The sequence below is a fragment of the Equus quagga genome, chromosome 5, assembly GCF_021613505.1.
Source record: "Equus quagga isolate Etosha38 chromosome 5, UCLA_HA_Equagga_1.0, whole genome shotgun sequence".
In the NCBI taxonomy this organism is placed as follows: Eukaryota; Metazoa; Chordata; class Mammalia; order Perissodactyla; family Equidae; genus Equus; species Equus quagga.
Window position 1 is genome coordinate 48,167,846 of NC_060271.1, and position 27,465 is coordinate 48,195,310.

The following is a 27,465-nucleotide window of genomic DNA, read 5'->3' on the forward strand; positions in this document are numbered from 1 at the left end:
GGGTGGCCCTGCGGCCGGCCCGCGCTGAGGGCGAGGCCCCGGGCGCCCGCCGCGTCCCCGATGCGCGCAGAGGCCGTGCGCGGCCGGCGGTGGAGGAGCCGCGGCGGGGTAGGAGCTGCGCTTCCCCCCGGAGGGGCGGCGGGCGCGGGAAGCCCGGGTGCTCCGCCTCCGGGGGCGCGGGCCGGCTCCCCACCCCGGCGGCTTCCGCTCGCGTCGGGGGCAGACCCCGCGTGCGCCGCGTCCGGGTCCCTCCCGAGGGCGCGCGCCGGTTCGCGCGGAAGCGCCGAATCAAGCAAGCGATAGCGGCGCCGCCAGCGGCCGCCTCCCCTCCTCCCACGGCCCTCGGACCCCGTCCTTTGCCGTCACGGCCGGTCGGCCCACCCCAGGGCCTTTGCACTCCCTTGCCCCTCTCGGCCTGAGCTGTCCCCTCCCCCGAAAGGACAGCTCTGCGGCCGGTAGGACCGTCGCTTCTCCATCCCGCCCGTCCGCTCCTTGGATCAGCCTCCACCTCGCGGAGCGTCTTCCCGCCCCCGCCTCACAGGCCCGCTGTCACCGGCTCCGGGCAGCCGGCGTGGGGCCCCCGTTTGGACGCCGGGCCTCGCGGCTCCGGGCAGCGCGGGGCTCCGGGGCGGGCCGCGTCCCCACCCCCGCCCCTTCCTCGCCTCCGCCCAGGGCCGCGCCGGGCGGGGACACAGGCGGGCGGCGGGGCGCGGGGCGTTCGAGGCCCCGGACCTGGAGCCGCAGGTGCAGCGGCCGCGGAAGGACCAGGTAAAGACCGCAGGCCGCGCTGCCCGCGAGGTCGTCGTCGTTGGCGTCCCTCCTGCCCAGGGCTGCAGCGAGGCGGCGGGCGGCCCGCGGGGCTGGGCTGGCGACGTCGGCTCGGGAACCGGGTGGTGACTCCCAGTTGGGCCGGAGTCCGTTAGCCGGTTTGCGGGCCGTGTGGACGGCCAGGCGGCGCCCGCGGTCCTCGCGCTGAAGCCGTTGAACGCGTGGCTCACCGCTGCCGTCAAAGGAAAAGCTGCTGTTTCGAAGTGGAGTTTCTGTTCGGTGGCTTTTTAGTTTGGTTTTGTTTTTTTAATAGATACAATGTATTTTTCCAAAATATTTAAGTTTGCAAGTAACATTTTAAAGCAGAGTGAAACAGTGTTGAACAGCATGACACGGGCTGTCTAGAGAGAGTAGGAGGGCTTTGCATTAAAATAATTAGTTTTCAATTCAGTCACATTAGAAAATAAAGAGATGAAAAGAAACAAGAAATAAAAGGTTAGTGGGTCTGAGAACCCGCCTCCCAGAGCTGACCACTGTTGGTGACTTGGTACATGTTGTTCTGAACCATTTGTACTTTTAAAATCAGAGCACACTGTACAAAGGTCTTGTAACTCTGCTCTGACTTTGTGATAAATACATTTTTGTCAGACTTGTAGGGCTACAGTGCCCGTTATGTGACTGCCAGAGTTTATTACAAACTCCTCCTTTGACACTTGGATAGTGTCCAGTTTCTGGGTCTTAAAAACAAAGCTGGTTGAACATCTTGTGTGTACAAGCGTGGACCTTTGTTGGATGGTTTCTTTAAGATAAATTCCCAGAGGTGGATTTTCTGAATTGCAGTGCACAACGTCTGCAGACTTTCATGCATCTTCTCTGCAGTGCCCTGCTGACAGTGTGAGCTAACCTAGATTTCCTCACCAGGAGAACATCTTAAGTTGTTTGTTGTAGAACAGGGATACTTAACCTCCTGCTGACCGGCCCTAGAACCTCGGGGTGTGCAAAATTGGATGGGGGACGCTGATATCTTTATTTTCACTAACCTCTTGCTGAACTTTTCTTCAGTGGTGAGTGTACCGCGGCGGTCCCAGCCGCACCGCAGCTCTGTCTCTGTTTAGAGCCCAGGAGCCGTCCCAGCTGACCCTGAGCCTGTCCCTGTGGGGGTCAGCGGAGGCTGGACTCGGTTTAGCCCCTGTCGTGTAGCGCAGTGCTTTTACGAAGTACAGATGCCACAGATCTGTTTCCTGTGACGTGTCATCACAGTTCAGTAGAGCTGGTTTCCTTCTAGTCCTACATGTGCACCTTCTGAGGACGGCTCAGGGCGAGAGAAAGGTTAAGAGCCCAGCCCTGGCCTAGCAAAGGCAGCTCAGTGGCTGCCTGCTCCTTGCTGGGCGGGAAACGCTACGGTTCAGTTCCTGTTATTTGTGCTATGGTCTGAGGGGGAGACACCTCACACATGGTCTCCAGTGACCTGGGTGGGTAGCCAGCGCTCCGTGCGCCCACATCCATCCTGGTCCACCTATTTCCAGGCTGACTCGGATGAGGTCGGCTGTTGACTCCTGAAGTCAATTTTTCATTGTTGGATTAGGGTCACTGACCTTCAGTGTTTTGCAGGACAAGAATTGCTTCTCACTGAAAGCAACTTGAAACACACGAACTAAGAAAGAAGAAGGGCATGGACACACACAAACCAGGGGCTGGAAAGGCAGCTGTGGTCCTGCCAGGACCTCGGCGAGCAGGACCCTCTGAGCTCAGGCCCCGCTGGCCTCCAGCTCCTCCCAGCTTTTACGCGTGATGCCTAGGACAGCCTCTGAGTGTCTCTGTTGCATCCCAGAGAGGGTGATTCCCGATGATAAACGTTGATTTCATTTGATCAGCCATCATCTGTGTTGAGAAAACCTGTATGTCACTCAGCCCTGTTTGCGTATTGCTGTATGTTATTCATTTTCACTGCTATCCAATGTTGCATGATGTGAAAATCCCACAATCCATGTCTTCATTCCCCTGCAGGTAAACAGTTGGGTTTCCCCAGTTGTTGTGATGATGAACAGTTCTGCTCTGGACATTCTTGCATGGGTCTCCCCGTGCACACATGGAGGACTTTGTCTAGGGGAATTCTCTAGGATGCAATTGCTGGTTTGTAAGGGTATAAACATGGGTACCTTTCAAGGTAATGCCAAATTATTTTCCACAGTGCTTGTGCCAGTGCACACTTCCACTAGTGATGTGTGAGTTCCTCTTGATCAGACTCTGTCCAACAACTGTTGGTGTTGTCAAACTTGTTGGTTTTCACCAATGTGGGAGGTGTAAAATGCCTTCACACTGGGGTTTTACTCTTCGGTTCCCTGATTCCTACGGAGGCTGAGTGCCTGTGGTAGGCATCCTCTAGGATGACCCCCATGGTCTCATCCCCATGTTCACACCCTCTGTGATCTCTCCTCCTGGAGGGTGGGCTGGCCCAGGGCTCACCTCTTTTTTTTTTTAAGATTTTATTTTTTCCTTTTTCTCCCCAAAGCCCCCCAGGTACACAGTTGTATATTCTAGTTGCAGGTCCCTCTGGTTGTGCTGTGTGGGACGCCACCTCAGCATGGCCTGATGAGCGGTGCCATGTCTGTGCCCAGGATCCAAACCAGTGAAACCCTGGGCCGCCTAAGGGGAGTGTGCGAACTCAACCACTCGCCCATGGGGCTGGCCCCGGGGCTCACTTCTAATGAATGCCACACAGCAAGCGTGAAGGGAGGCTGTTTCTGAGATGAGCTTACAGAAAGACTCGGCTTCCTTCTTGGGTGTTCTCTCACTGCTGAAAGCCAGGTGCCAGCTTGCGTGCAGCCCTGAGGGAGGCCCACGTCAGGCAAGGGACCAAGGGAGGCTTTCCGCCAGCAGCCACAGGAACCCCGTGAGTGCGCTTAGAAGCAGGTCGTGCAGCCCTGGTCGAGCCTTCGGTGAGCCTGCGGCCCCTGCTACCATCATGGCAGCAGCCGGCAGCCGCGTGAGAGACCCGAGCCAGAGGCAGCCGGCAGGGCAGAAACTGTGAGGTCACGAGCATGCTTTGGTTTTAAGCTGCTGGCTGTGGGGTGATTTATTTTAGGGCCGTAAGTAGCTAATATAGCAGCCTTTCTTGTCCTGATTGGTCATTTAGAAATCTTCTTTGATGTGTTTTTGCCTATATTTCCTATCCACTTGGAGGAATTCTTTATGTATCCTGGATATTAACCGTTTGTCGTGTTGTAACTCTCTTCTCCCAGGTTGTTGCTTGTTGTTTCACTTTATAGTGTATTGTCAGGAAACAAAAGTTCTTAATTTAGCCAATTGAGTCTGTTTTGTCCATGTTTTCTTTTGTGGGTAGTGCTTTTTGGGTGCTTTTTGGGTTCGAAGATCAGAAAGACACTCTCTTACACGTTTCGGTTTCACAGTGGAGTGCTGCCGTGCGGCCAACTCTTCACTGCGTGTGGCTTGTGTGGTGACAGCAGTGCTTTCTCGAGGGTTGTGGTGGAGGTGTGTTGAGCTGATGATGTGAAATGCTCGCTCAGACCCTGCGTGGTTCACAGGAAGTGCCCTGTGATGTTACTGAGGGCTCTTTGTCTCGAATTGTGAGATAAGGATGCAGGTTCTTTTTCCTGGTGGCGATAACGACTCTCCTGGCACTGTAGACTGAGAGGCCTTCTTTCTTCCCTGGTCAACACCACCGCCCTGTCAGACCTCCAGATTCCACTTACGTGTAGCCCTGCTTCTGGGCCCTGTGTTCTTCTTCATTTGCGTATTTGTCTGTCTGCATTGGCACATCGCATGCCCTGAACATCCTCTGATCTTGACAGGCAGGTCCCCCTCCCCCACTTTCTCCTCCTTTGAGGAAGTGTTGCTTATCTTTTACCCTTTGCGCTTCCACAACGTTCCTTTGTAATTAACACGGGCCTTGTGGGAATACCACTATCCTGTTATGTCTGAACTTTCTCCCAGCAGCTTTAACGTCTGCTGGTGACTCTTGCCCGAGTTGGTTGTTAGTCTGATTACAGTGGTGGTTGCCAAATGGTGATTTTTCCAACTCCCTCGTCCCTTTGGCCTTGGGCAGTTGACTTTGTACCTCCAAAAAGAGTTTCCTCTTCTTCCTCGCTTGCCCTCACTGTGGGCATGGGGCCTTATTTTGCTCAGTGGTTCTAACCCATTACTGAGGCATCATTCACTTTCCCTCTCAAATTGCCCCGGATTCCACTCAAGGGCGTTCCCTCAGCTTGCTCCTGTGTCCTTTTACCTGTCCCCATCATTCTTTGAGCAGTTCTTTTCTTTCTGGCCCAGCTAATGCCCCAGCCCTAGAATCGGCCATTCCCTCCCAGGAGCTGGTTCGTTCGGTGGAGAGTGACATTGAGAAGCAACATCAGGGCCGTGGGTGCACTCATTGCCATTGGGGTGTTTTTGCCACCAGACCCCTCGGTGGACCAAGTTGTGAGATACAGAAATAGAAGTGCTGTGCACAAGCGCAGTGTGCCTGCCTCCCTCTATCCGTCTGTCCATCTCTGTCAAAACCATGAGTTCTGACACCTGACACCTCCAGGCAGGCCCGCACCGCAGGACTCATTCTCTCCTCCCTCCTTTCTGTATGTTACTGTCTTCGCCAACAGTAACAAATCTCGCTCCTGTTATCTACAGCATAGTCACTTATTTGTTCAATCCAGAACTCCTAACCTGTGACTCCTGCCGCTGAGAGGTCAGTCTGTTGAGAGCTCTTTCGTTTTGTCTCTGATCTGAGCACCTGCGTCCTAGATGCTGTGTGGGAAGTTAGTTGGGTTGATTCTTCTTCTCTTTTCGCTGTGATTTGATTATTCATTTGATTTACAGTTTGGTTCAAACATTTCGGTTTGTATGCGTTTTAGAGATTTTGATTTACTTGTTTCTGTTTTTTAAGCAGGTGGAACGTTAGCAAGGTTCCCTAAGTTGTAACTGTTTAAGAAGGTGCATCTAGGGGGCCCGGCCCCGTGGCTGAGTCGTTAAGTCTGCTGCGGTGGCCCAGGATTTCGCCGGTTCGAATCCTGGGCGCAGGCATGGCACTGCTCATCAGGCCATGCTGAGGTGGCATCCCACATGCCACAACTAGAAGGACCCACAACTAAGAATATACAACTATGTACCGGGAGGCTTTGGGGAGAAAAAGGAAAAATAAAATAAAATCTTTAAAAAAAAAAAAAAGAATGTGCGTCTGCTGCCGCCTTGGGGTCGTTCCCACCTCCTTCACGCCCTCCCTCTGGCCCTTAGGGGCGGCCTCGTTAGCCTCGGGCTGGCCCTCCCCACGTCTCTGTCTGCTCCGTGTGATTTTGGTATTGCTGTCGGGTGGGCGATCTGTGCTTTGTGCCTGGGTGCATGACGATCTTCTCTTTGATGTCTTGTGGTTTCATCATAATGTGTGTTCATGTGGGTTTCTTTTGATTTATTCTACTTAGGATATGTTGGGATTCCAAAACTCATATTTTCCATCAGTTCTCGAAATTTTGCCTTCTTTACCTCTTTAAGATTGGCACCTGAGCTAACATCTGTTGCCGATCTTCTTTTTTTTTTCGTCTTCTTCTTCTCCTTCCCAAAGCCTTCCAGTACATAGCTGTATATTCTAGTTGTAGGCCCTTCTGATTGTGGCATGTGGAACGCTGCCTCAGCATGGCCTGATGAGCGGTGCTAGGTCTGTGCCCAGGATCCAAACTGCGAAACCCTGGGCTGCCAAAGCAGAGCGCGCAAACTTAACCACTTTGCCATCGGGTGGCCCCTTTACGTCTTTAAATAGCCTGCTTTCTCTCTTTTTTCCTGCTGAAACTTGTATTCTCATTGTTTCCTCCATATTTTGGTTACTGTCTCTTTGATATTTTAGTCTCATGTCTCTGTGCTGCATTCTAGATAATTCCCGCAGACATTTTTTCAAATGCAATAACTTTATTCGGCTCTGTCTTTTCTGTTTAACCCATCAGTTGAGTTGGGGTGTGGTTTTTTTGCTGGGAAAGATTTGCTCTGAGCTAATATCTGTTACCAATCTTCCTCTTTTCTTTCTCCTCCCCAGAGCCCCAGTGTGTGGTTGTACATCCTAGTTGTAAGTCCTGATTCTTCTATGTGAGCCGCCACCACAGCATGGCTGCTGAGGGACAGGTGGTGTGCTTCTGCACCTGGGAAGTGAATCCGGGCTGCCAAAGCAGAGCGTGTCGAACTTTAACCACTAGGCCATTGGGGCTGGCTCCACCAAGTTGATTTTTATTTCAAAATTTTCCAACTTCTATTTTGAGAAACTCGTAGCCTTGCAGGAGATTTGCAGAAGTTTCCATCCAGTGTCTCCGAGCCTCCACGGTGCTGACATCTCACGTGATCTCAGTAGGTTTAGCGCAGTGGTACAGTAGGATTGTGCCGAATCCAAACGTCGATACAAGACTGTCAGCTCATCCACAGACCAATTCACCTTTGGGCTGTAGCTGACTTGTGTCCCTCTTCTGGAGTTTGATCCCATCTGGTGCCTCACATTGGTCAGGTGGTCTTGTCCCCTTGGTCTCATCCAATCCTTGAGTTTTGTGACCTGCATCCCTTTGGATTTGTCTGGCATTTTCTCAGTTAGGTTTGTGGTTGTGATTGTGGCAGGAGAACCACAGGAGCGATGACCTGCTCTTCTCTGTGCCTCAGACCGGGGGGGACACGGTGTGTGTCTGTCTCATTTCTGGTGATTCCAACTTTGACCACTTGCTTGGGTGATGTCTGCAGTTTCTCCACGGTAAAGTCGTGTGTCTCCCTCTGTCATTAGTAGACACAGAAACTCTGCAAAGACCTCATGGAATTTTCTCTCAGCAGTTGTACGGTTCATCTCTAGACATTCCCGGTGGCTTCTTTGTCCACACCACTGCATGCTGTGCATCTGAGAGCTCCAGGACCTCATCCTGGGCTCCAGCTGTCCCTCCCTGGAGCTGCCAGGTGGCAGCTTCTCCCCCACTGGCCGCCTCTCAAGGGGTGGGGCTGATCTTTGATCTTTGATCCTCATCCATTGATACTCATTTGCAAAGGTCCTCCAGCCTGAATGGCGGAAGCTTTTCTCCAGTGTAGATTACTTCTCCTTCAGGTGGCGATCTTCGGCTGGGGCCACTTCCGCCTCTGTAGGGGGTGGCTCAAAGCAGGACCCCTGCCACCTCGAGCTCCCCATGCTGCTTGTTGAGGGGTCCTCGGAGCCCCTCACATTTCTTCCCATCCCAACTTGGAGCTTCCTGGGAGCCTGTCTGCCCCCAGCATGAATCCAGAGGCCCCTGGTGATATTTTCTCTTCTGCTGCCCCGCTCTTGGCTCCCGGGGCCCTTCATGGTTATTTTTACAGTCACATCTCCTTGTCCGTGCACATTTCATTGCTTACCTCTCCCAGGGTCTCAGCCGTGTCTCTCTCTCCGAGCTCTCTTCCTGCAGCCTTGTTTCCTCTTCTTCCTCTTTGCTTCGTTTCTCCAGTTCCCTGCCTGCACTCCTCTCCCAGTGGGCGCTGAGGTTGACCAGAGGCTCTGCCTCTGCTCAGCTGTGTCCTCTGTCGAGGCCTTTTCCTGGGGCCCCAATATTCCTGCTCAAGGTCTGTCCTTTGCCTGTTGAACTCCCCAGAGAAGCTCCTTCTGGCCTCCTGCCTGGAGGGCCATGGCCAGGCCCCTCTCGTCCTCAGTGTTTGCTTTCCTGCTGGCTCTCAGCCTCCATCACAGCCCAGGGCCTCGCGCAGCCCAGTCTGCAGCTGCTGCTCCTGCGCTGCTTCCTTCTTATTCCAGCTCCTCGGCCCCACCCTACCCCTCACCCCGGGAGTCCCAGAGGAGTCTGGAGCGCGCTTTCTGCTCTCCAGGCCTCGGCCCCTCTGTGGCCAGCTTTGACATTCTTGCCTCCTCACCTCTCTCCCCTCCCACGTGGGTTTGTGCTAACTCAACAAAGTCAAGCAGACAGCTCAGATACCTGGATGTGATTTAGTGAGCTTTGTAGGGAAGGAGCTAAATGGCACCAACATCATCTGCACCTGGGGTCCATATTCTTTTCCCTTTTTTTGGTAAGGAAGATTGGCCCTGTGCTAACATCTATGCCTCTTCCTCTATCGTGGGATGCCCCCCACAGCATGAGTGATGAGTGGTGCGTAGGTCTGCACCCAGGATCTGAACCTGTGAACCCCAGGCCACTGAGGCAGAGCACATGAACTTAACCACTAGGCAACCGGGCCAGCTCCTACTTTCATTTTTTAAGATGTTCAAAGCCCTGCTTTGACTCCAGAGGCATTTGGACTTGATACAGAAGCTGTGTGCACTCAGAGGGCCCCTGTCCCCTCCAGTGGCCCAGGAAGAGCGGTTTCCTTGGCTGGGTGCAGAGGCCAAGTGGGGCCTCCCTGCTCCTGGGCTCCCAGCCATTGCATCGCTCCTTTACCAGACTGGGCTGTTTGTGCAGATTCGATGGTCACAAGGTTGTGCCCTGGAGGGCGAGTGTTTCCTGGTGGCCAGAGCGTTCGTCCTGGGCTTCCTGGACCCTGCTCTGGTTGCAAGTGGACACAGCGTTGGTCTGTTGACAGAGCCCACGAGTGGCTGGGCATCTGGGTCCCCGGCACCTGCTGTGTTCTGCTCTGGAAGCCCAGCCTCTGGCTCCCTGTGCATGGGAGGAGGGCAGCGCAGTGCCACCTGACCAGAAACTTCCCAGGGCACAGGTCAGACCCGAGCCCTGAGGGGCCAGCCGTTGGGAGGCTAGCCCAGGTCACCCAGGAAGCACTCACTCTGAAGTTGGGTCTTGGGGCCAGGGAAGGGCGGGCCGGCAATTGGACCTGCTACCAGTGCTGCCCACCCGCCCTCCGGCCACTCCTTCCCTCCGTCCAACACTGGCCATTGATCCAGCCTGAAATCGGAATCCATAAGAAAACGAAGGTTTGGCTCCGACTGTGTGGGCTCTGGTCTAAACAGGCGTCTGTAGATCTGGGGGCGCACGTGTGGCTCAACAGGGACCCTGAGGACCCGGGAGAGGCTGTGCTTCTGGCAACGGACTTTGCTCATGGGACACGGGATGCTTTCCGTGTGTAAATCTCAAGCTTGCAGGGCAGTGTGGAAATAACACGGTGCCTGCCCACGCACATCCCGTGCTGTGTGACATGTTTTTGCTTTTCCTCTGGGCCCTGTCCCTGGTCCTGTTGATCCTCCACGAGATAACCGCGGCGTTGACTTCTCTGTTCTTCACTCATTTTCAAGACTTTTTATGTTTTTTCCTAAACAGTAAGTAGTGTTTTGGCATATTTAACAGCTTTTTGTGGAACCATATTGTGTGTCTCCCCATTGCCGGACCCCTCCTCCACCGACTCAGCCTTGTTGTGTTGTTGCTGCGGCAGCTGTAAAATTTCCCCGTTGGCTCGTGAGGCCGAGGCCCCTCTGACTACCTGGGGTCCAGCCCCACGAGCAGATTGGTGCTTGTTCCTCCCGTGGAAAGGCATTCAGGTTGTGCTTTGCTACTAACAAAAATGCTGCAGGAAAGACCTCCCGAAGCGGGTTTTGGTGAGAGTTGAAGCGCCCAAGTCCCCAGGCCATCAGCTCTCTTCCTGCTTCAGCCTTGGCCAAGTGCTATGGTTTCTCTCTCGTTCCCTGTCACTCTCAGTGACTCCTGAAGGGTCACATCGACAGTTTCGATCGGAATCTATTTGCATTTGTGTTGTCGGCTGTTTCCAACAGTCAGTGGGGACAGTCGGTGACAGTAACAGAACTGTGAGTGCCTCGGTGGGGCAGTTCCAGCTTGGCGGCTCCCCGCTTGGTCACACTTGAGCATCAGCCAAGGGGCAAAAGGTCACTGAGGCAACGAGGTACTCGGACTTCCCCCGCAGTTCTCTGGCCTCACTGGTCCAGGCAGAGCTGGACACCTGTCTGTCTGTCTGAGCTCGAGGTGTTTGCGTGCAGCTGCACCGAGGACCCCTGCCAGTCTGGGCAGGGAGGAAGGTGAGACCCTGCTTCCTTGTACGGCCGTGCCTCCGCAAGGACAGTTCACAGCATTACCGCCCTGTGGCCCCAGAGGGGGCAGGAAAACGAACGTTTTGAACCCGAGCTTCGTCTTGCACCTGGTGGAGGAGGGATGGTGGGTTGCCGGCTGGGCCTGTAGCACCTGCCTTTGCTCTTTGTGGTGTTTTTTGGTGCCGTGGGTACATCTTGAGCGTCAACTCCTTGCCCTGCAAACAGGTTTGGTTTTCGAAACTCGGTGGTGGCTGTGGGGTACGTGTGACAAACACCATGACAGAGTCCTCGAGGAGAGGGACCTGATGCTGTTGGGGGCCTCGGAATTAGGGTTGGGCCCCGACGAGGAGCTTTCCTGGGAAGGTAGAGCCCACGCCCGGTGGTGCTTGTGTCCTGGAGGTGGGAGGGAGCAGGGAGAGAGGGCAGGGGTGCAAGGCCCCAGGCAGGTGGGGGTGCGGCCAGTCTAGGAGAGGGCCCGGCAGGAGGCCAGGATGCTGGGCATCCACAGACAGCATTGGTTGGCTCCTGTGGTAAGGAGCCCAGGAGGCGCAGTCTGGGACCCAGGGGCCCTCGGGTGGGGTGCTCTCTCTCTGCTCTTAGGGACCCTGCACCATAGCAGTGGGCTTTGTTCCTGCATTTCACGTCCACTTGCAGCCAGGCCCCTGTCCCTGGCAGTGGGGGCTGGGGTTGGAGCATAGATTCCCCACATCTCCAACTCAGGGTGCAGCCAGTCCGGCTGCAGGGGATTCCCGAGCCTGCAGAGGTTTTGCTCCTAGCATGTTGTTGCCCCGAACAAGGGCTGGAGAAGAATAAGAAGGAAGTGGGCATTTTAGTGGAGACCTGGTGCTGTGGCCCAAGGAGCTCAAGAGCTTGCGGGTATCCCGGGGACAGTAAGTGCCCGTGGGAGGGCCGGGCGCACACCCATTGTGGTCTGGGGAGGCTGCCCTGCTGTGCCGAGGGTCAGGGTGCAGGTGGGTGGCATGGAGGAGCTGAGGGTGCTCCCTGGGACCTCATGGTGCTGAGCTAGTGTGTGACTGGGCAGACCGAGAGCACCAGATGGACAGGCGGGTGGACGCTGGGGGCCGAGGGAGGGCAGGAGGGCACTCAGCGCGTCTGGGGCTGCGTCACCTGGGCGCACGGCTGGAGCCAGGTTCCTGGTGCGGGGAAGACACAAGTGCAGTGTGGACCACTTGGGTTTGAGGGACCTCTAAGCTCTTGTAGGCAGATGAGCAGGAAGCAGTGGGGTGGGCAGCCTGAGCTCCTAGGGGAGCTCGGCCAGGAGGTGACAGCATGTGTCCCTGTTGAGTGCCGGCAGGCAGGAGAGGAGCACAACCCCCTGGAGTGTGGTGCAGCTAGCTCAACACCCAAATACCTCCTGCTCTGCACGCCTGGAAATTAGGGATAAGATATAATAGGCGTCATTTCAGATGTATGACTGAGCTCTGCATAACACAAGGAAACCTCAGATGTCAGAAACTGGGGAGGAATAGGCAGTCCGAGTGGCCAGCCCATATGAGGCTGCCTGGGCAGGGTGGTGGCGGCCCAGGGACTTGGATGTGACATCCCTGAGGAAGGAGGTTGGACCCTGGCCCTCCTGAGATGGCACAGGCAGTTGTCACTGAGAACCTTGAAAAATTTGCCTCCCAGCACAGGAGAAAGACCAGTCCTGACTTATGAGGGAAATCACGACCATGGGCCTGAGTACCAGGCGGGCATGAGTTTGGTGTGTTGAGGGTTTGTCCAGAAACCATAAAGTCGGTCCTGGGCTGGTGACACCGCTGGGGCCCCTGGCAGAGGCAGACCCAAGCCTGTTTAAAGGCGCACCCTCAACTCGAGAAGGAGCTCCCTCGGCCCGGGTGCACAGGGCCCCAGGTCTCAGGTCCTGCTGAAGGCGGTGATGACGCGCACCAGGAACTGTCCACCACGAGCCAGTGGCACCCGACGCATGCAGGAAGCAGGGTCACACTGCGGAGGTCTTTGGGTGATCAACTATCAGAGACAGTAAAATAGAAGATGGAAAGAAGACATCAGAAAGTTAAGGAAAGAACAAGATGCTGTGAGAAAAACAGGCCAATTTGAAATGGAACCAAGCAGAACGTCCATAAATGAAAAGTACCATGATTGAAGTTTAAAACCCAATGGGTGGGTTTTAACTCAGTGTCTGACAGTGGGAGCTCAGTCCTCCTGTGAAGAACAGCGCAAGGGTCCGCCCCGCGGCCAAATGATTAAGTTCACGCACTCCTCTTCGGCGGTCCAGGGTTTCGCCCATTTGGATCCTGGGCGTGGACCTAGCACCACTCATCAGGCCACGCTGAGGCAGGTCCCACATGCCACAACTAGAAGGACCCACAGCTAGAATATACAACTATGTACTGGGGGGCTTTGAGGAGAAGGAAAAATAAAATAAAAAGAACTCAAAATGCTGGGTAAAATATTAAAGTCAGTTAGGGCCTGGGAAAGCCCAGCCTGAAAAGCTTTTATGGGACAAGATCCATAAGGGGAGAGGCCCAGGGTGGTGGCCCGTCTCCTCCGTGGCTTCCACTGGTCCCAGAATGGGTGGGAAGGTGCAGAGCACTTCTGACTGCCTCAGGGAGCAGGTGGCACAGACCTCAGGCCTGGGCTGAACTGAACCAGCCTCAGGGGCCAGGGGTCTTGGGACGACAAGACAGGGCCAGTGAAGGGAAGGCAGCCAACAGGATGGGGCACCGTGGCCAGGGCTGCCTGCATCCTGGGCGTTGGACTAACACAGACAAGGAAATGAGGCTGAAATTCCATGTATGCATTTTTCAAGTTATGTTAAATTGGTGCTTAAAACTTGGTGGATGTTGACACCTTCGTAGTCAGAACTAACGCCCTTGCTTTTCCAACTGTTTCAGCCTGCACCCCACACTTTGCTGGGAGAGGCATGCCCACTGGGATCGCCGCTGCCCTCCCTCCTGGGGTCCCTGCACCTGGGGAGGCAGAGTGACCCGTGCCAGCCGCTGTCCTTGAGATAAAGGCTTTCCACTTGCTGTGGTAGCAGCATGTCTGTGTCGGCAAAACCTCAAGCAGCGGCAGAGCTCACCCCTGGCCCCAAGGAGAAGCCCAGGGGAAAGCCACTCCTTCCCTGGGGCTCTCTCTTCAGCCACCGAAGTGAGAAGATTGTTTTCACCAAGAGTGACAGTGTCCCCGAGGAGAACGTGCTCACCATCACCATCACGGAGACCACCGTCATCGAGTCAGACCTGGGCATATGGAGCTCCCGCGCCCTGTTCCACCTCACGCTCTGGTTCTTCTTCAGCTTCTGCACTCTCTTCCTCAACAAGTACATCCTGTCCTTGCTGGAGGGGGAGCCCAGCATGCTAGGTAACGCAGGCCCTGGTCCCGGGTGAGAGCCCAGCATGCTGGGTAACGCGGGCCCTGGTCCCGGGTGAGAGCCCAGCACGCTAGGTAAAGCAGGCCCTGGTCCCGGGTGAGAGCTCGGGGTGCCTGCGAGCCACAGGGCAGTTCGTTATGTGTGGTAAGCACAAGGAAGAGCCAGTGGCCCCAGGAGGGAAGAGGAAAGCTGGGGGGGTTAGGGCACCTTGGGAACGTGGAATGGCGTGTTCTGTCTGCTTCTGCGCTAGGAAGGGAAATAATTCTCTTTTTCAGTTTGGCCTCTTCATCTCCTTCCTTCAGGTGCTGTGCAAATGCTGTCAACTACATTTATTGGATGTATTAAAATATTTGTTCCTTGCTGTTTATATCAGCACAAAACCCGGCTTTCTTATCCACCCAATTTCATCATGATCATGCTGTTTGTGGGTCTAATGAGGTAAGGAATTGGACGTTTTTGGTTGAGTGTCTGAGTTTTTTGTGTATAAAATGTCTTACCCATCACTAAGAATGGGAAATCAACTGACTGACATCATAATTCACTGATCATAGGTGTGTTTTCAGTGCAAACTTTATAAAATTGTGAGACTATGTAGATTTTAGGACAACAAATATATTTGGTTTTGTGGCTTTAATGCACATACATTTGATCAGATTCTTTCTGGAACAGCCATGAAACCAATTTAATGATGGTTTAAGGGTAACGTGCCTCCTTCTCCCTGGGGCAGACGCTCTGGTGATGCTGGAGAAACAGAAGTCTCTGCAGGTGGGGTGGAAAGGCCATTTCCTGAGGGGCCTGGCCCGGAGGAAGTGGCCAGGAGGGCCAGTGAGTGGGGCGGGTTGGAGAATGACAGGGGAGGGGGAGAGGCAGCGGGGTCGGGAGTCAATGTGCCTGTGGCCGGGCCAGCTCCCTGAAGGGTCTGTCTGTCCTGCAGACGGTCTGACCATCCTGACGCTCCTGTCGGCTTCCCGGTAGGTTCGCCACAGTGGTGTTGGGTCTGGTCAGCCTGAAAAACGTGGCGGTTTCGTTCGCTGAGACTGTGAAGAGCTCTGCCCCCATTTTCACCGTGATCATGTCCCGCATGATCCTTGGCGAGTACACTGGTGAGTGGCCCCTGTGCCTGGCCCCCCCGGGCGGCGATGCCGTCACTTCTCACACCTTTCGGGGTCACAGGCTGCCTCTCACTGGCTTCAGGTGTCTTTCTCCTCTGCTCCGTGGGGGAGGAGGAGCTGGTAAAGAAGTAATGACCTACCTCAGGGGCCATCCCTTGTCCCAGGAGGATAAGACTGTCTTCCTTGCCGTGTGAAGTGGCACCTGGTGACGGGACGGCTCAGTCCTGGTGGTGCAGCCCCTCGTCCCGGAGCCTTTCCTACATCCTGTCCGCCCTGTGAGCGCCTCCTCCCCGTCTGGTCCTGCTCCTCACTGCTTTCAGCTGCACCTCTCCGTCCACCCCAAGGGTCAGCAAATGGGATCTATTTTCAAATCTCCAACCTTTGACGACAGGCCGACTCCTTCCAGCTAGCCACACGTTACACTCACGTCCCTGTTTCTCCTTCCAACCTTTATAAAAAGGAGCATATCCGGTATTGTTCCATGAAAACAAGCAAAGCGCAGAATAATGCATATAATAGGTAATCTTTTTTCTGTGATGAGCACTAATAGACATAGATATGTATTCGCTTCAATTAAGAAAATGGCAAGATCTTAAAATAAGGCAACTATGTGCCGTAGAGGGAGGGGGGGAATTGCTGGGGGACAAGGACACAACTGGCCTTCTCACAGATGTGCCTGTGGAGCCACGCGGACGCTTTAGCTGATGGTAAAGCAAAATCAAGTCAAAGTGCAGAAAGCCATTCCTAAAAATCGTGAGCTACATGAAACAAATGAACCTGATTACACGTCAAGCAGGTAGCTTAACCGTACAAAAAGGGTTATTTCTTGTGACTTTAAGACATCATGATTTGCCTTCCAGCTGTGGCGGATAAGCTTGTAGCAAACCAGCTCTCTTGCTGAGAACAATTAGAAAATCTTGATAAAATTTAGCAGAAAGAAATTGTTGGGGAGGCACTGGAGAGTGACCGAGGGACCAGAACTCGGGGCCAAGATTTCAGGGCCAAAGGTCACCCAGAAAAGTGACCCCGACCTGCCCTCCCCACAGAAGTGTTTGCTAATCCTTGGGTAGCACTGGGCATCCGGGCAGAGCAGCCTCGGGGGCTGAACAGGCAAGAGCGAGCGGGACCTGCCAAGGGGGAACTGCCGGCAAGGCCCTGGACTTTCATCTGGGACCCAAATCTGATCACACCCACGGCTGCAGGCGCCTGCCACACCTGGCCTGCATCCCAGCAGCGGAAGCGAGTCATTCCTGGTCTCTAACTCACACTCACGTCTCTAACTCTCTGTACTTTTCATACTTAATGTCCGTCATTCAACAGAAATCTACAGACAGACCAGAGGACAAGGCTAAATGATGGAGAACCGAGAGGGTGCTCTAGAGGCAGACCCTGGCACCCCAGGTTTCCTCTCTTATGCTCTCGGCTTTGTGACGACTCAGGGCCTGTGGGTTTGCTGCGTTGACTGACCCACAGACTCCTTGGTTCACTGATCTTCCTGAGGATCCGAGTTACTGCTCAGGACAGCACTGTCCAGTGATGGGGACACCACCTGACAGGACCATCCTGTCAGGTCGACGCAGATCGTCTGAGGGCTGCGCTTTTGTTCCCTTTTGCTAAACACAGAAGGCTCATCCCCTCGTTTTCTTTGAATCTCAGAATAAACTGAACATGTATCTGAAATCAAAGTAGATGTGGAGACGCTGCCCTGTGCCTGTCCGTGCACTGAGGGCGTCGTGCCGTTCACCTCCAGGTGGCTCATTAGATCTCAGAAGGACACGAAGAGGGATGAAGTCTGCGTGGGACCTGTAGGAACCTCCCTGTGCCAGGCCCAAATGGCAGCCCCCAGCCCCAGCTCCCCTTTGTAATGGCATGACCTGGCGACCTCTCGTCCTCCCGCCTCATTTTGCGAGTGAGATGTCGTGGGGCCGAGGGGTGTGCGTGGGGGCAGGATCTCAGAGCACAGGGCTCCGGTCGGTGCACCGTGCCCCCAGGCCCAGGCCTCTCGTGGAGAAACAGCCTCAGAGGTGCCTGGCTTTGGAGAGGGTGATGGGACTTATTTGCAGACATGGACTTTATTTGCTGTATTTTCCCTCCAACGTAAAGAATCTGATAGAGTCTGTGTTCGTTTCTGAATTAAAGTGAAAGTCTGTGGGCTTCATGGAGGGGCTGGAAGCAGCCGTGGCACCAGGACGAGAGCTTGCAGCTAAATAGACTGACTACCGCCATCTTTGTGTGTGTTGCGCCCTTTCCAGGGTTGCTGGTCAACCTCTCCCTCATCCCAGTCATGGCAGGCCTGGCGCTGTGCACGGCGACCGAGATAAGCTTCAACATTCTGGGATTTTCGGCTGCATTGTCCACCAACATCATGGACTGGTAAGTTGCGAAAAGCGTGGGACACACATGGTATGCTCGAGAAATAGCACTCGCTTCCCGTCATCTTGATGGATCTTTAAGTCCCAGTTAACTCAGAATTACTTCCCATAATTCAAAGCTGGGTACATCTGATGCTGCCTCTTCCTAGATAGCAAAACTGTAAGTACCCCAATAAGGTCACTTTTTCTCAAAAACCAAGCCAGAATTTGATGATACATGGTCTTGATACTTAAAAACACTGATCGTAGGGATACGGGTAGCTAATAAATGCTGAAATGCACAGAGTAAACGAGGCTCTACTCACATATGTAAATATGTGCATTCAAGCTAAATAAAACAGAAAAGGCCGTCTTAGAGCTGGAACAAGGGGCAGCTCCTGGAGTGGTGGCTGGGAGCCCCCAGTTGCTCTGGCGGCTCCTCTCCTGCCTAGCGGCCCGTCTGTGTCCTGCATCACCCTGCAGAGAGGACAGTGAGGGCCCGGACTCGTGTGGGGTGAGGTGCTGGAGGAGGAGCGCGGGAATGCTCCTTGTCCTGCAGCAAGAGGGAGGGCGGCGTCCCGTTCCGGGTGTTCAGGTTAGTCTGGGACGGGTCCTCTTGCACACGCTGTGTTGTTGGAGGCCGCACTCCCACCCCAGCAAGGCCTGTTCTTTCAGATTGACCAATCGCTTCTAGGTCTCCTGTTTCTGAGAAGAGAGGAGACAACAGCACGGGTGTCCAAGAGTTATCGCTGTTGTCACTGCTAAGGTAGAGCAGGCCCATCTTGAGGTTCTGAATAACACAGCTAAGTGACAGCAAATGTCATGTTTAATTTCATTCCTGATGTACGACGGATCTCGTTCCGGCTTTTCGCTCTGCGTCTGTAGCTCCTGGAAACACGGAGCAGTGAGACCCCACATGCAGTCTGCATCTCGTTCTCTTGACTCCATGTTATCTCACGAGCATCGCTTCCCGGCGCTGGCTGTTCTCCAGGAGCCAGAGCTCTGTGACCGCCTCCTGCTTCACCTGGCAGATGATCTGCGACTTAAGGATTCTTTTGTTTAAATCTGCAGGGAACTTTTTTGACATGAGTCTCTCTCTGAGTTTCTCACTGTCCTGCAGTGAAATTCCTAGGAGGGAGGTGGAGCCAGTGAACTTCTCTGAAAGGCTCCTGGTCCGTGCTCTTGGTGTTTCTGAAACGGTTGTTCAGGTTTATGGTTTCGTCGAGAGAGCTTCTGTCTGACCTCGTCCTCGACTAAATTTTTTCATTAAAACCAAACAAACCCCTGCTTCTGGAGTCCAGAGAGCAGAGTTATTGGTTAAGTGCCAGTCCACGTGTCCTGAGGAAGCTGGACGCTGTTCAGGTTTATCCTTGCCTTGTGTTCTCCATGGCCTGTCTGTCCCATTCAGGAGTTTTGTCCATGTTTTCCTACTGGGGTCTTATTCTGCTTAGTTTCATTCCCCTGCTCCACACTTAGGGTCCTGGGTGCCCAGCCGATGGTAGTTGCTGATTTATGGGAACTCTTGGTTCAGAGTGGCGTTTTGTGCAGCACTTAGAGCAGGGACTCTGGGATCCTCTGACACCTAAAAGCTGGGCAACCTCAGGCCTGTTGCTCAACCTCTGACTGCCTCAGTTTACCCATCTGTAAAAGGGGGGCAGGCATGGTGCCCCCTCGTCGTAGAGTGATGCCTGGTGTGGGCTGTTCACAACAGACATCCAGTGGCCGGCCCGGGGTGCTGCCAGTGTGGTTTGGGAGCGTTGGAAGCGCTCCATCCATTTGCGGTTCCACACTAACTTCTGTGTTGACCGGTAACCTCTTCTTTTCTTTTTTCTAGTTTGCAAAATGTTTTTTCAAAAAAGCTCCTGAGCGGGGACAAATACAGGTTCTCGTAAGTATCATTAACAAGTGTAATCTCCAATTTCCTAGGCCCAAGAGGACCCCTCCCCGTGGGAAGATGCAAATGCCCTGTAGACCTGACACCTTTCCCATCTTGGCATAGGTGGCCTTTAAAATACCTTGTTGAAACTTGGAATTAAAAAACCCGCCTGTTTTGAGCTGCCCTACTGAGGCACCTGAGCGACCAGCCTGTCTCTGTCTGCTTTTAACTTCCACTAGCATGGATGTTGGCTGTCACACCGGCCCTCTCTCCTCACGGGAGAAGGTGAACCCCAGTGCCTTGGGCGCCCTGGAGGGCTCTTGCTGTGGAGTGTGTAGGAGGCCACCCCCGCCCCGTGTGGAGAGAGGGCCAGGCGCCGCTTTCTCGCCCTGCAGGGCTGCCGAGCTGCAGTTCTACACTAGCGCCGCCGCCGTGGCCATGCTGGTCCCAGCCTGGATCTTCTTCATGGTGAGTCTCGGCACGGACGCTCCTTGCTGCCTGGGTTGCCGTTGATCTTCAGTGATTCAGGGGCAGAGTGATTTAACTCTCCAGGTGCTGTGCTCACTCAGTGTGTTGTGGCTTTGCTGGATGGTTCACAGAGAGTGAGCGATGTGCCTCTGAGGAGAAGGGAGAGAAAGTGGAAGCCAAACCTCGCGTGGGTCTCTGATGTGCCGACCTGCCTGCCGAGGCCAATCAGCAGCTGTGGGAGTTTCCTGAAATTTTTGTGTGGGGGGTTTTAGGCTTGCTTATTTATTATCATTACTTTAAAATAACATGCCTACTTTAGAACAATCAACAGGGCAGGAGTATATAGAACAAGAGAGAAGGTCTGCCTCTCAGTCCTTCTGGAGGAGCCCTTTCCAGACACGTCTGCGTGGCTGGAAACGTTCACACCTACAGTCACGTAAAGGCATGACGATGCTGCGGTCGACAACAGGCCGCACGTACATCGGCGGCCCCACAGTTTCAGTGCCGCAGAGCCCAGCTGTGCAGGAGGCTCTGCCACCTGGGTCTGTGTAAGTTCGCTCTGATGTTCACACAAGGATGACGTCACCTAATGACCCATTTCTCAAAATGTGTCCCAGTCATTAAATGACATGTGGCTGTACATAGTGGTAGTGTGTAATGAGAGCCCATTAGTCGTATGAAAGCATCTGTATGTATCTGTGCACACCTTTCTTTAACACAAATGGAGCTGGGCTACCCCGTCTGTAACCGTGCTCCTGGTGTGGCTTTGCGCTCACCCAGCACTGCCGCCTGGACAGACACTGGGCTGCCTGGCGCTTTTTACTGTTGCCTACACATAACAGGGAGCTTCTTGTGGCATATCTTTAGCAGATGAGGGTGTTTCTCTGAACACATCCTTGAAATTGGACTGGTTGATTGATAGAATATGCACATCTAAAATTATTGTTTATTGTGGTAAAATATACATGACATAGAATTTACCATTTTAACCATTTCTTAAGTGTATGTCAAGTATGTTCACCTTGTCATTCAACCATTACCACCATCCATCACCGGAACTTACTCAGCATCTCAAACGGGAACTGTCCCCGTTTGACACCAGCTCCTCATTCCACCTGTAGGGGAGACAAGGCTTTACCTCTCCCCTCCTGGGATCTCCAGCGGGGCCTGAGAATTACACTGACATAAGACAGAGTCACAGGAGACAAGCACACAGATTTATTTAGTATAAGCTTTGTGTGACACGGGAGCCCTTGTGAGGAAGCAGAGACCCCAGGAAGCGGCAAGGCCTGAGCGTTTGCCTGTGTGGTTGAGCAACGACACCTGTGGAAAAGTGGCTGAACTGTGTGGGGAGGCTGCCGAAGATGGCGGGGTGGGGCCGGGGGCAGGTTTAACAAGGTTTGTGCACAGAATTCTCGCAGCCTGGCTCCCGTCCTTGAGGATGTGACTGTTTCCTCCTGTACTGGGAGGGTGTCTTCCTCTCCTGCTTCTTGGAAGAAAAAGGGAGGCTAGAGCATCCTTCTTGCACCTGCTGTTTTCTAAGTGTCCTTAGCTCAAAATAATCCTTATGCCAAAGAGGCATGTTGGGGGGAGGTGTGTTCTGAACTCCTTCACCACCCCCCCAGCCCCTGCACCCATCATCCTACTTTCTGCCTCTGTGAACTTGGTGACTCTAGGGACCTCATGTAAGTGGAGTAGCACAGTATTTGTCTTTTTGTGACTGGCTTATTTCACTTATCATATGCTCAAGGTTCACCCATGTTGTAGCACGTGTCAGAATCTCCTTCCCTCACAGCAAAAGAAACCATCAACAAAACGAAAAGATAACCTAACAATTGGGAGAAGATATTTGCAAATCATATATCTGATAAGGGGTTAATATCCAAAATATATAAAGAACTCATACATCTCAAGAACAAAAAAACCAACAACCCAATTAAAAAATGGGCAAAAGATCTGAACATTTTTCCAGAGAAGATACACAGATGGCCAACAGGCACATGAAAAGATCTTCAACATCACTAATTATCAAGGAAATGCAAATCAAAACCACAATGAGATATCACCTCGCTCAGGTCAGAATGGTTATAATTAACAAGACAGGAAGCAACAAGTGTTGGAGAGGATGAGGTGAAAAGGGAACCCTCATACACTGCTGGTGGGAATGCAAACTGGTGCAGCCACTATGGAAACCAGTATGGAGACTCCTCAAAAAATTAGGAATAGAAATACCACATGATCCAGCTATCCCACTGCTGGGTATTTATCCAAAGAACATGAAAACACAAACGCATAAGGATACTTGTACCCCTATGTTCATTGCAGGATTATTCACAATAGGAAGCAACCTGGGTGCCCATCAAGAGATGAATGGATAAAGAAGATGTGGTATATATACACAATGGGATACTACTCAGCCATAAGAAATGATGAAATCCAGCCATTTGTGACGACATGATGGACCTTGAGGGTGTTGTGCTAAGCGAATTAAGTCAGAGGGAGAAAGTCAAATGCCATATGATCGTGCTCATCAACAGAAGATAAAGACAATGACAACAAACACATACATAGAGACAGAGATTAGACTGGTGGTTACCGGGGGGAGGGTGAAGTGGGTGACTGGGCACATGTGTGTGGTGAGGGATGGTAATTAGTCTTTGGGCGGTGAACATGATGTTGTCTACACAGAAATCGAAATATGATGTGCACCTGAAATTTATATAGTTATAAACCAATGTTATCTCAATTTAAAAAAAAGGAATTTCCTTCCTTTTTTAGGCTAATATTCCTTTGTCTGGATAGACCACATTATGTTTATCCATTCGTCCTTTGAGGGACACGGGTTATATCCACCTCTTAGCTATTGTGAATAATGCTGCTATGAACATGAGTGTGCAAGTGTTTCTTTGAGACCCTGTTTTCAGTTTGTTTGGGTGTAAACCCAGAAGCAGATCTGCTGGATCATATGGTAATTCTGTGTTTTAGAGGAGTGACTAGACTGTTTTCCATAGTGGCTGCACCATTTTATATTCCCACCAACAGTGTACAAAGGTTCTAATTCTCCACATCATTGTCGGCACTTGTTACTTTCTGTTTGTGGTTTTTTTTTAACAGTAGCCATCCTCATGGATGTGAGGTGGTATCTCATAGTGTTGATTCGCGTTTCCCTGATGGTTAGCGATGTTAGGCATCTCTTCGTGTGCTTGTTGGCCACATGTATGTCTTATCGGCATGTGTATGCACATGTTTAAAATTTTGATAAATGCTGTTCAGTTGCCACCCTAGAAGGCTATTTCCAGAGCTGTCTTCAGCATCAGCTCGTTTACCCAGAGGACTGGGTCACACGCTGTCTTTCCGTGGATGATTGATAAATGGAGGAGGGGCCCCCACAGAGCGTCTTTGTTTTTTTCTGCTTTTTTTTGATGAGGAAGATTGACGCTGAGCTAACATCTTTGCCAATCTTCCTCTATTTTGTATGTGAGATGCTGCCTCAGCATGGCTTGATGAGCAGTGTGTGTGGGTCCACACCCAGGATCCAAACCGGCGAAGCCTGGGCTACCGAAGCGGAGTATGCGAACTTAACCACTGTGCCACCAGGCCAGCCCCAGAGCATCATTTTTGTTCTGGCACATAGGACCTGCCTGTGATTGGGAGGAGCGGGAAGAGCTTCAGTTACAACCAGGATGTCGTGCTGCTGCTGCTGACGGACGGCGTGCTGTTCCACCTGCAGAGCGTCACGGCCTACGCCCTCATGGGGAAGATTTCCCCTGTGACTTTCAGGTAAGCTTGGTAACTTCCAAAGAGACAACAGTATCCAGGTTATTTGCAGAGGAGAACACTTGAAATCTAGGTGTTTTCGTAAAAGATATTTGTTACTGCAAAATGCTGTAGTAACAGCTGTGGCCACATATCATAGTTACTAGGCCGTTTTGTATTGGTGCTGTTTGAAATACAAATAGTAAAGCGTGTGAAATGGATTTTTAGGGAAATCTCCTTAGAAATCTTTACATTACAATAGAAATTGTTTGGAATGGTTTGAGTATTTTTCTGTCTAGTCCAGCACCGTCAATGGAATTGCCTGCAGTGATGGAATGTTCCATTTCTGCGCTGTCCAGGTTGGGACCATGGGCCACGTGTGGCTACTGAACACCTGAAATGTGCTGAGCACAAGGAGGAACTGAATTCTCAATTTTATCTAATTTTAATCACTTTAAATTTGAATAGCCACGTGTGGCCAGTTGGCTCCGATGTTGGATGGCGCAGCTCTGGGAATTTAGAGGTGAGCTAAACATCTCATTAGCTTCTTTTCACTTCTATAACTAGACAAATTTAATGAAAGTACAATTTAGACTGGAGAGTTTCCGGTAACAAATAGAAAGGAATGTGCCAATGTCCCCAGCGGGCCTGGAAATCCATACACTGATGTTGGCAGCTTTGCCACATCACACTGTTATGTAAGTCAGTGGTCCTTTTTTCTTTTACTCCTGAATTGTCACCAGAGAAGTGGAATTGTCCCTAAATGTGTTTGAATCTTGCTACACTTAAGCCTCATTGAGCCACACCTGCAGCAGTCCCGGTTTCCCTGGGTGTATACACTCGGGGCCACTCTCTGGAATAGCCCCGATCCTCTCTCTGCTCATTTTCATCTGGCCCAAGTCAGGACAGTAAATACTCAGACGTCCACCTGAGCCCAGCAGCTGTGCGGTGCATGAGCCACATGCTGCAGCTCAGAAGTCCAGGAGCCAAACCCGCCCGTGCGGGCTCCACAGGCGCTGTGCCGTGACTGGACCGCTGCCATCTGGCCCTCACATTTCCTGGGTCCTGCATGGCAGGTGTCGGCAGGAATGTTGCAAACAGTCATGATTTCTCAGTTCTTCTGAAGCTCATAGTGGTCACTGTCCCTGTCACCCATTCTTGTTTCTGTTTGGGGCCAGGAATTATCTCCAAATATTTCTGAAACTTTGTTTTTCAATGATCATTAGTGATGGTTCAAAAAAAGACAACAGAAAGCCGATTTTTTTTTTAAGAAAATAGCTTTTTTGTTGTTTTATTCATTTTAGAAAGTTTGGAAAAGGCAGAAAAGTACAGAAAATAAAGTTAAATTATCCACAATCCCAACCTGAGAGACAACGCTGTTAATGTTTTGGTGTATTTTGTATCGCTTTATTTTGACAAAGTCCAGCGTTCTCTGTGCGGCACTGTTACCTGACAAACGGGCTCTCTCAGGTGCTGTAAAGGGATCACAGGTGTGTGGGAAGCTTTCTCATTCTTCAGAGAGCAAGCACAAGGATTTGGGGTAAAATGTCTTAACATCTATAGTTTACTTTAAGATATTTCAGTCAAAAAAAAGGATAAAGCAAATAAAGCAAAATGTTAGTTATTAAGTCTAGAGGATGGGAGTTTGTTCATTATAACATTTCTCTACTTCTCTGTTCAATGCTTTTCCTCATAAAAAGCACCCCCAAAAAAGAAAGGAAAAGGAGCTGGTAAGGGAGTGAGCCCTCACAAGCTCCCGCCGCCCTGCCCTATGCACTCAGCTGCCGTGGAGCCAGCAGCAGCGCTGCCATTCACTTGGCGTTGGCGGGCCACGGCCTGGGCGCAGGCCTGAGTCCAGGCTATAACTTTCCTCTCTGCTCTTCTCTGTCCTTGCAGTGTCGCCAGCACCGTGAAGCATGCCTTGTCCATTTGGCTCAGTATTATAGTTTTTGGCAACAGAGTCACCAGCCTGTCGGCCATTGGCACCGTCCTGGTGATGGTCGGCGTCCTGCTCTACAATAAGGCCAAGCAGCACCAGCGGGAGGCCATGCAGAGCCTGGCCGCAGCCACCAGCAAGACACCAGAGGACGACGTGGAGCCGCTGGTCCCCAAGGACCCCAGACCACACCACTGAGCTCCGGAAGCCTCGGCGGGCACCCAGGGCCCTGAGACGCTGCCTGTGGCTGCTCTCCTCCACGCCAACATGGGTCCCCTGTGCTCCTCCTGCTCCCTGGAAACCAGGCTTGGGGACACCCAGCCTCCACAAGTCACAGTTGGGGCGCAGGAAACTGGGGACCTACAGCCTTTCCTGCCTTTCTGGGGTTTTTAGTCAAAACCGACAGGAACTCAGTTTGAGAATCCCAGATATCAGCTCCTGGGGACAGAGACCAGAGCCAGCTGCCACTGAGCCATCACCAAGTAATGTGAAAACCCCCCCATTGACCCCCTGCTGAGTGCATGGGAGGGGTTGGGACCCAGGCAAGCCTCTGCATGTCCCTCACCAGGCACGCAGTTCCAGCTGCAGTGAGGCCAGGCACACATTCCTCTGCGAGGGACAACTGTGAAGCCAGAGCCGGGTCCAGGTACCAACGCACACTGCTCCCTGCTCAGTGTCAGCAGAGGAAACCCAGCTTCCCCACGCCAGCCATCAATGGCCACTCTGCTCCTCAGCCATCTGGGGAGACTGCAGTGCTAGGACAGAAGGCCAGATTGCCCAGTACCTGGGCACAGAGGTCACAGCAGCCTGAGAGACCACTGAGCCGGGCAGAGTGGAGAGGAGACAGACAGGGTGCAGAAACAAGGGTCCCCTGCTGCTGAGGGTGGGGTGTTGGGCCCTTGCCTTCTCCCCCTTCCACCTGGAGCGTCCTCTCCCACCCCAGAGCTGCCAGCATCTGGTACCACTTAAAGCAAGGTCCCTCATGGAGGGGAGGGGTGCCCCAGCCCCTCTCAGAGTCTGCTGCACTAAGGCTCCTGCCTCCCAAGGGTCCTGCTCCTCGGGCTCCAGCCAGTGACCCCTGAAGTGGTGATTTCCGGCCCTGGAGGTTGAGGACGGACATCTGTGGTGGTTAACTTGGGGCAGGGAGATGCTCATGTTCCTGTTCTGGGCTCGTGTGTGTAACGGACTGTGCTGAAGGGCTTGCTGTTGGCACAGCTGCCCTCACTTGGCTGGGCAGGATCTGAGCCTTAACTGTGTCATCGAGGAGGATGTTAAGATTTTCCTTGTGAATGGATGAGCAGGGGGAGCGGCGGGAAGGATGTCTGCAGTGTTTTCAGTTTTCATTATGCTGCACTTAAAATGACAGAATAGTTTTTTAAAAAGGAAGCACAGGCCCAGATGCTTCTGGGATGCATCATGTTTGTTGGGTAAACCCCACTCTGAACCACAGCCCGGCCTGCCTGGCTCTCCTCTCCCAGAGCCTGTGTTGGGTTGAGGCTCCTAACCTCTTCGCTTTATTCCTCATCTTGCCTCCTGGTGGGATTTCTGATCAAGGCAGGTCTGTTGCCAGCCAGTGCTTGAGGCCCTCCCCATCTTGCCAAGCTTGAGTTCTGGGGCTTGTCAAATGCAGCCTGACTTAGTGGGCACGCTCTGGCCACCTGGCCATCTGAAGCCTGCCTTCTGGGACTGAGTGAATTAACTGAGGAAAGGAATTTAAGGCACTAATTGTTCCCTAAGTCTCATTTCCCCTCCCTGCTGTTCAGGTCCTTGGCTCCCATAATTGGTTCACTGGTTTTCTAGTTGGCTTCTCAACTGGAAAATATAAAAACAGCCCCTCCTGGAGATCAAATCTCTTGGTAACAAAGAGCAATAATTACATCTCATTAAATTCTACCTACCTGAAAAA

The 27,465-nt window shown here is 52.6% G+C and overlaps 1 protein-coding gene across 7 annotated transcripts; it reads left to right on the forward strand.

The window, feature by feature from the left end:
- On the forward strand, positions 1-27,465 carry SLC35E2B (solute carrier family 35 member E2B). Of its 7 annotated transcripts, XM_046660839.1 has the most exons (10): positions 521-768; positions 13,582-14,050; positions 14,363-14,498; positions 15,036-15,163; positions 17,425-17,545; positions 19,358-19,411; positions 19,639-19,867; positions 23,502-23,647; positions 24,092-24,146; positions 25,520-27,465. In XM_046660839.1, exons 2-10 carry the CDS (start codon positions 13,729-13,731, stop codon positions 25,643-25,645), a joined length of 1,317 nt encoding a protein of 438 aa, XP_046516795.1. In that variant the 5' UTR covers positions 521-768; positions 13,582-13,728; the 3' UTR covers positions 25,646-27,465. The 7 variants fall into 7 exon arrangements, with proteins under 7 accessions (XP_046516791.1, XP_046516795.1, XP_046516790.1 ...); XM_046660835.1 differs by lacking the exons at positions 521-768; positions 24,092-24,146 and adding an exon at positions 1-108; XM_046660834.1 differs by lacking the exon at positions 24,092-24,146.

Excerpts from the sequence above, each read along its gene's own strand:
- SLC35E2B (XM_046660835.1), top strand. The coding sequence starts at position 13,729 with ATGTCTGTGTCGGCAAAACCTCAAGCAGCGGCAGAGCTCACCCCTGGC. Across the intron at positions 14,499-15,035 it reads CTGTTTGTGGGTCTAATGAG|GTTCGCCACAGTGGTGTTGG; the intron begins GTAAGGAATTGG and ends GCTTCCCGGTAG. Across the intron at positions 15,164-17,424 it reads GATCCTTGGCGAGTACACTG|GGTTGCTGGTCAACCTCTCC; the intron begins GTGAGTGGCCCC and ends CGCCCTTTCCAG.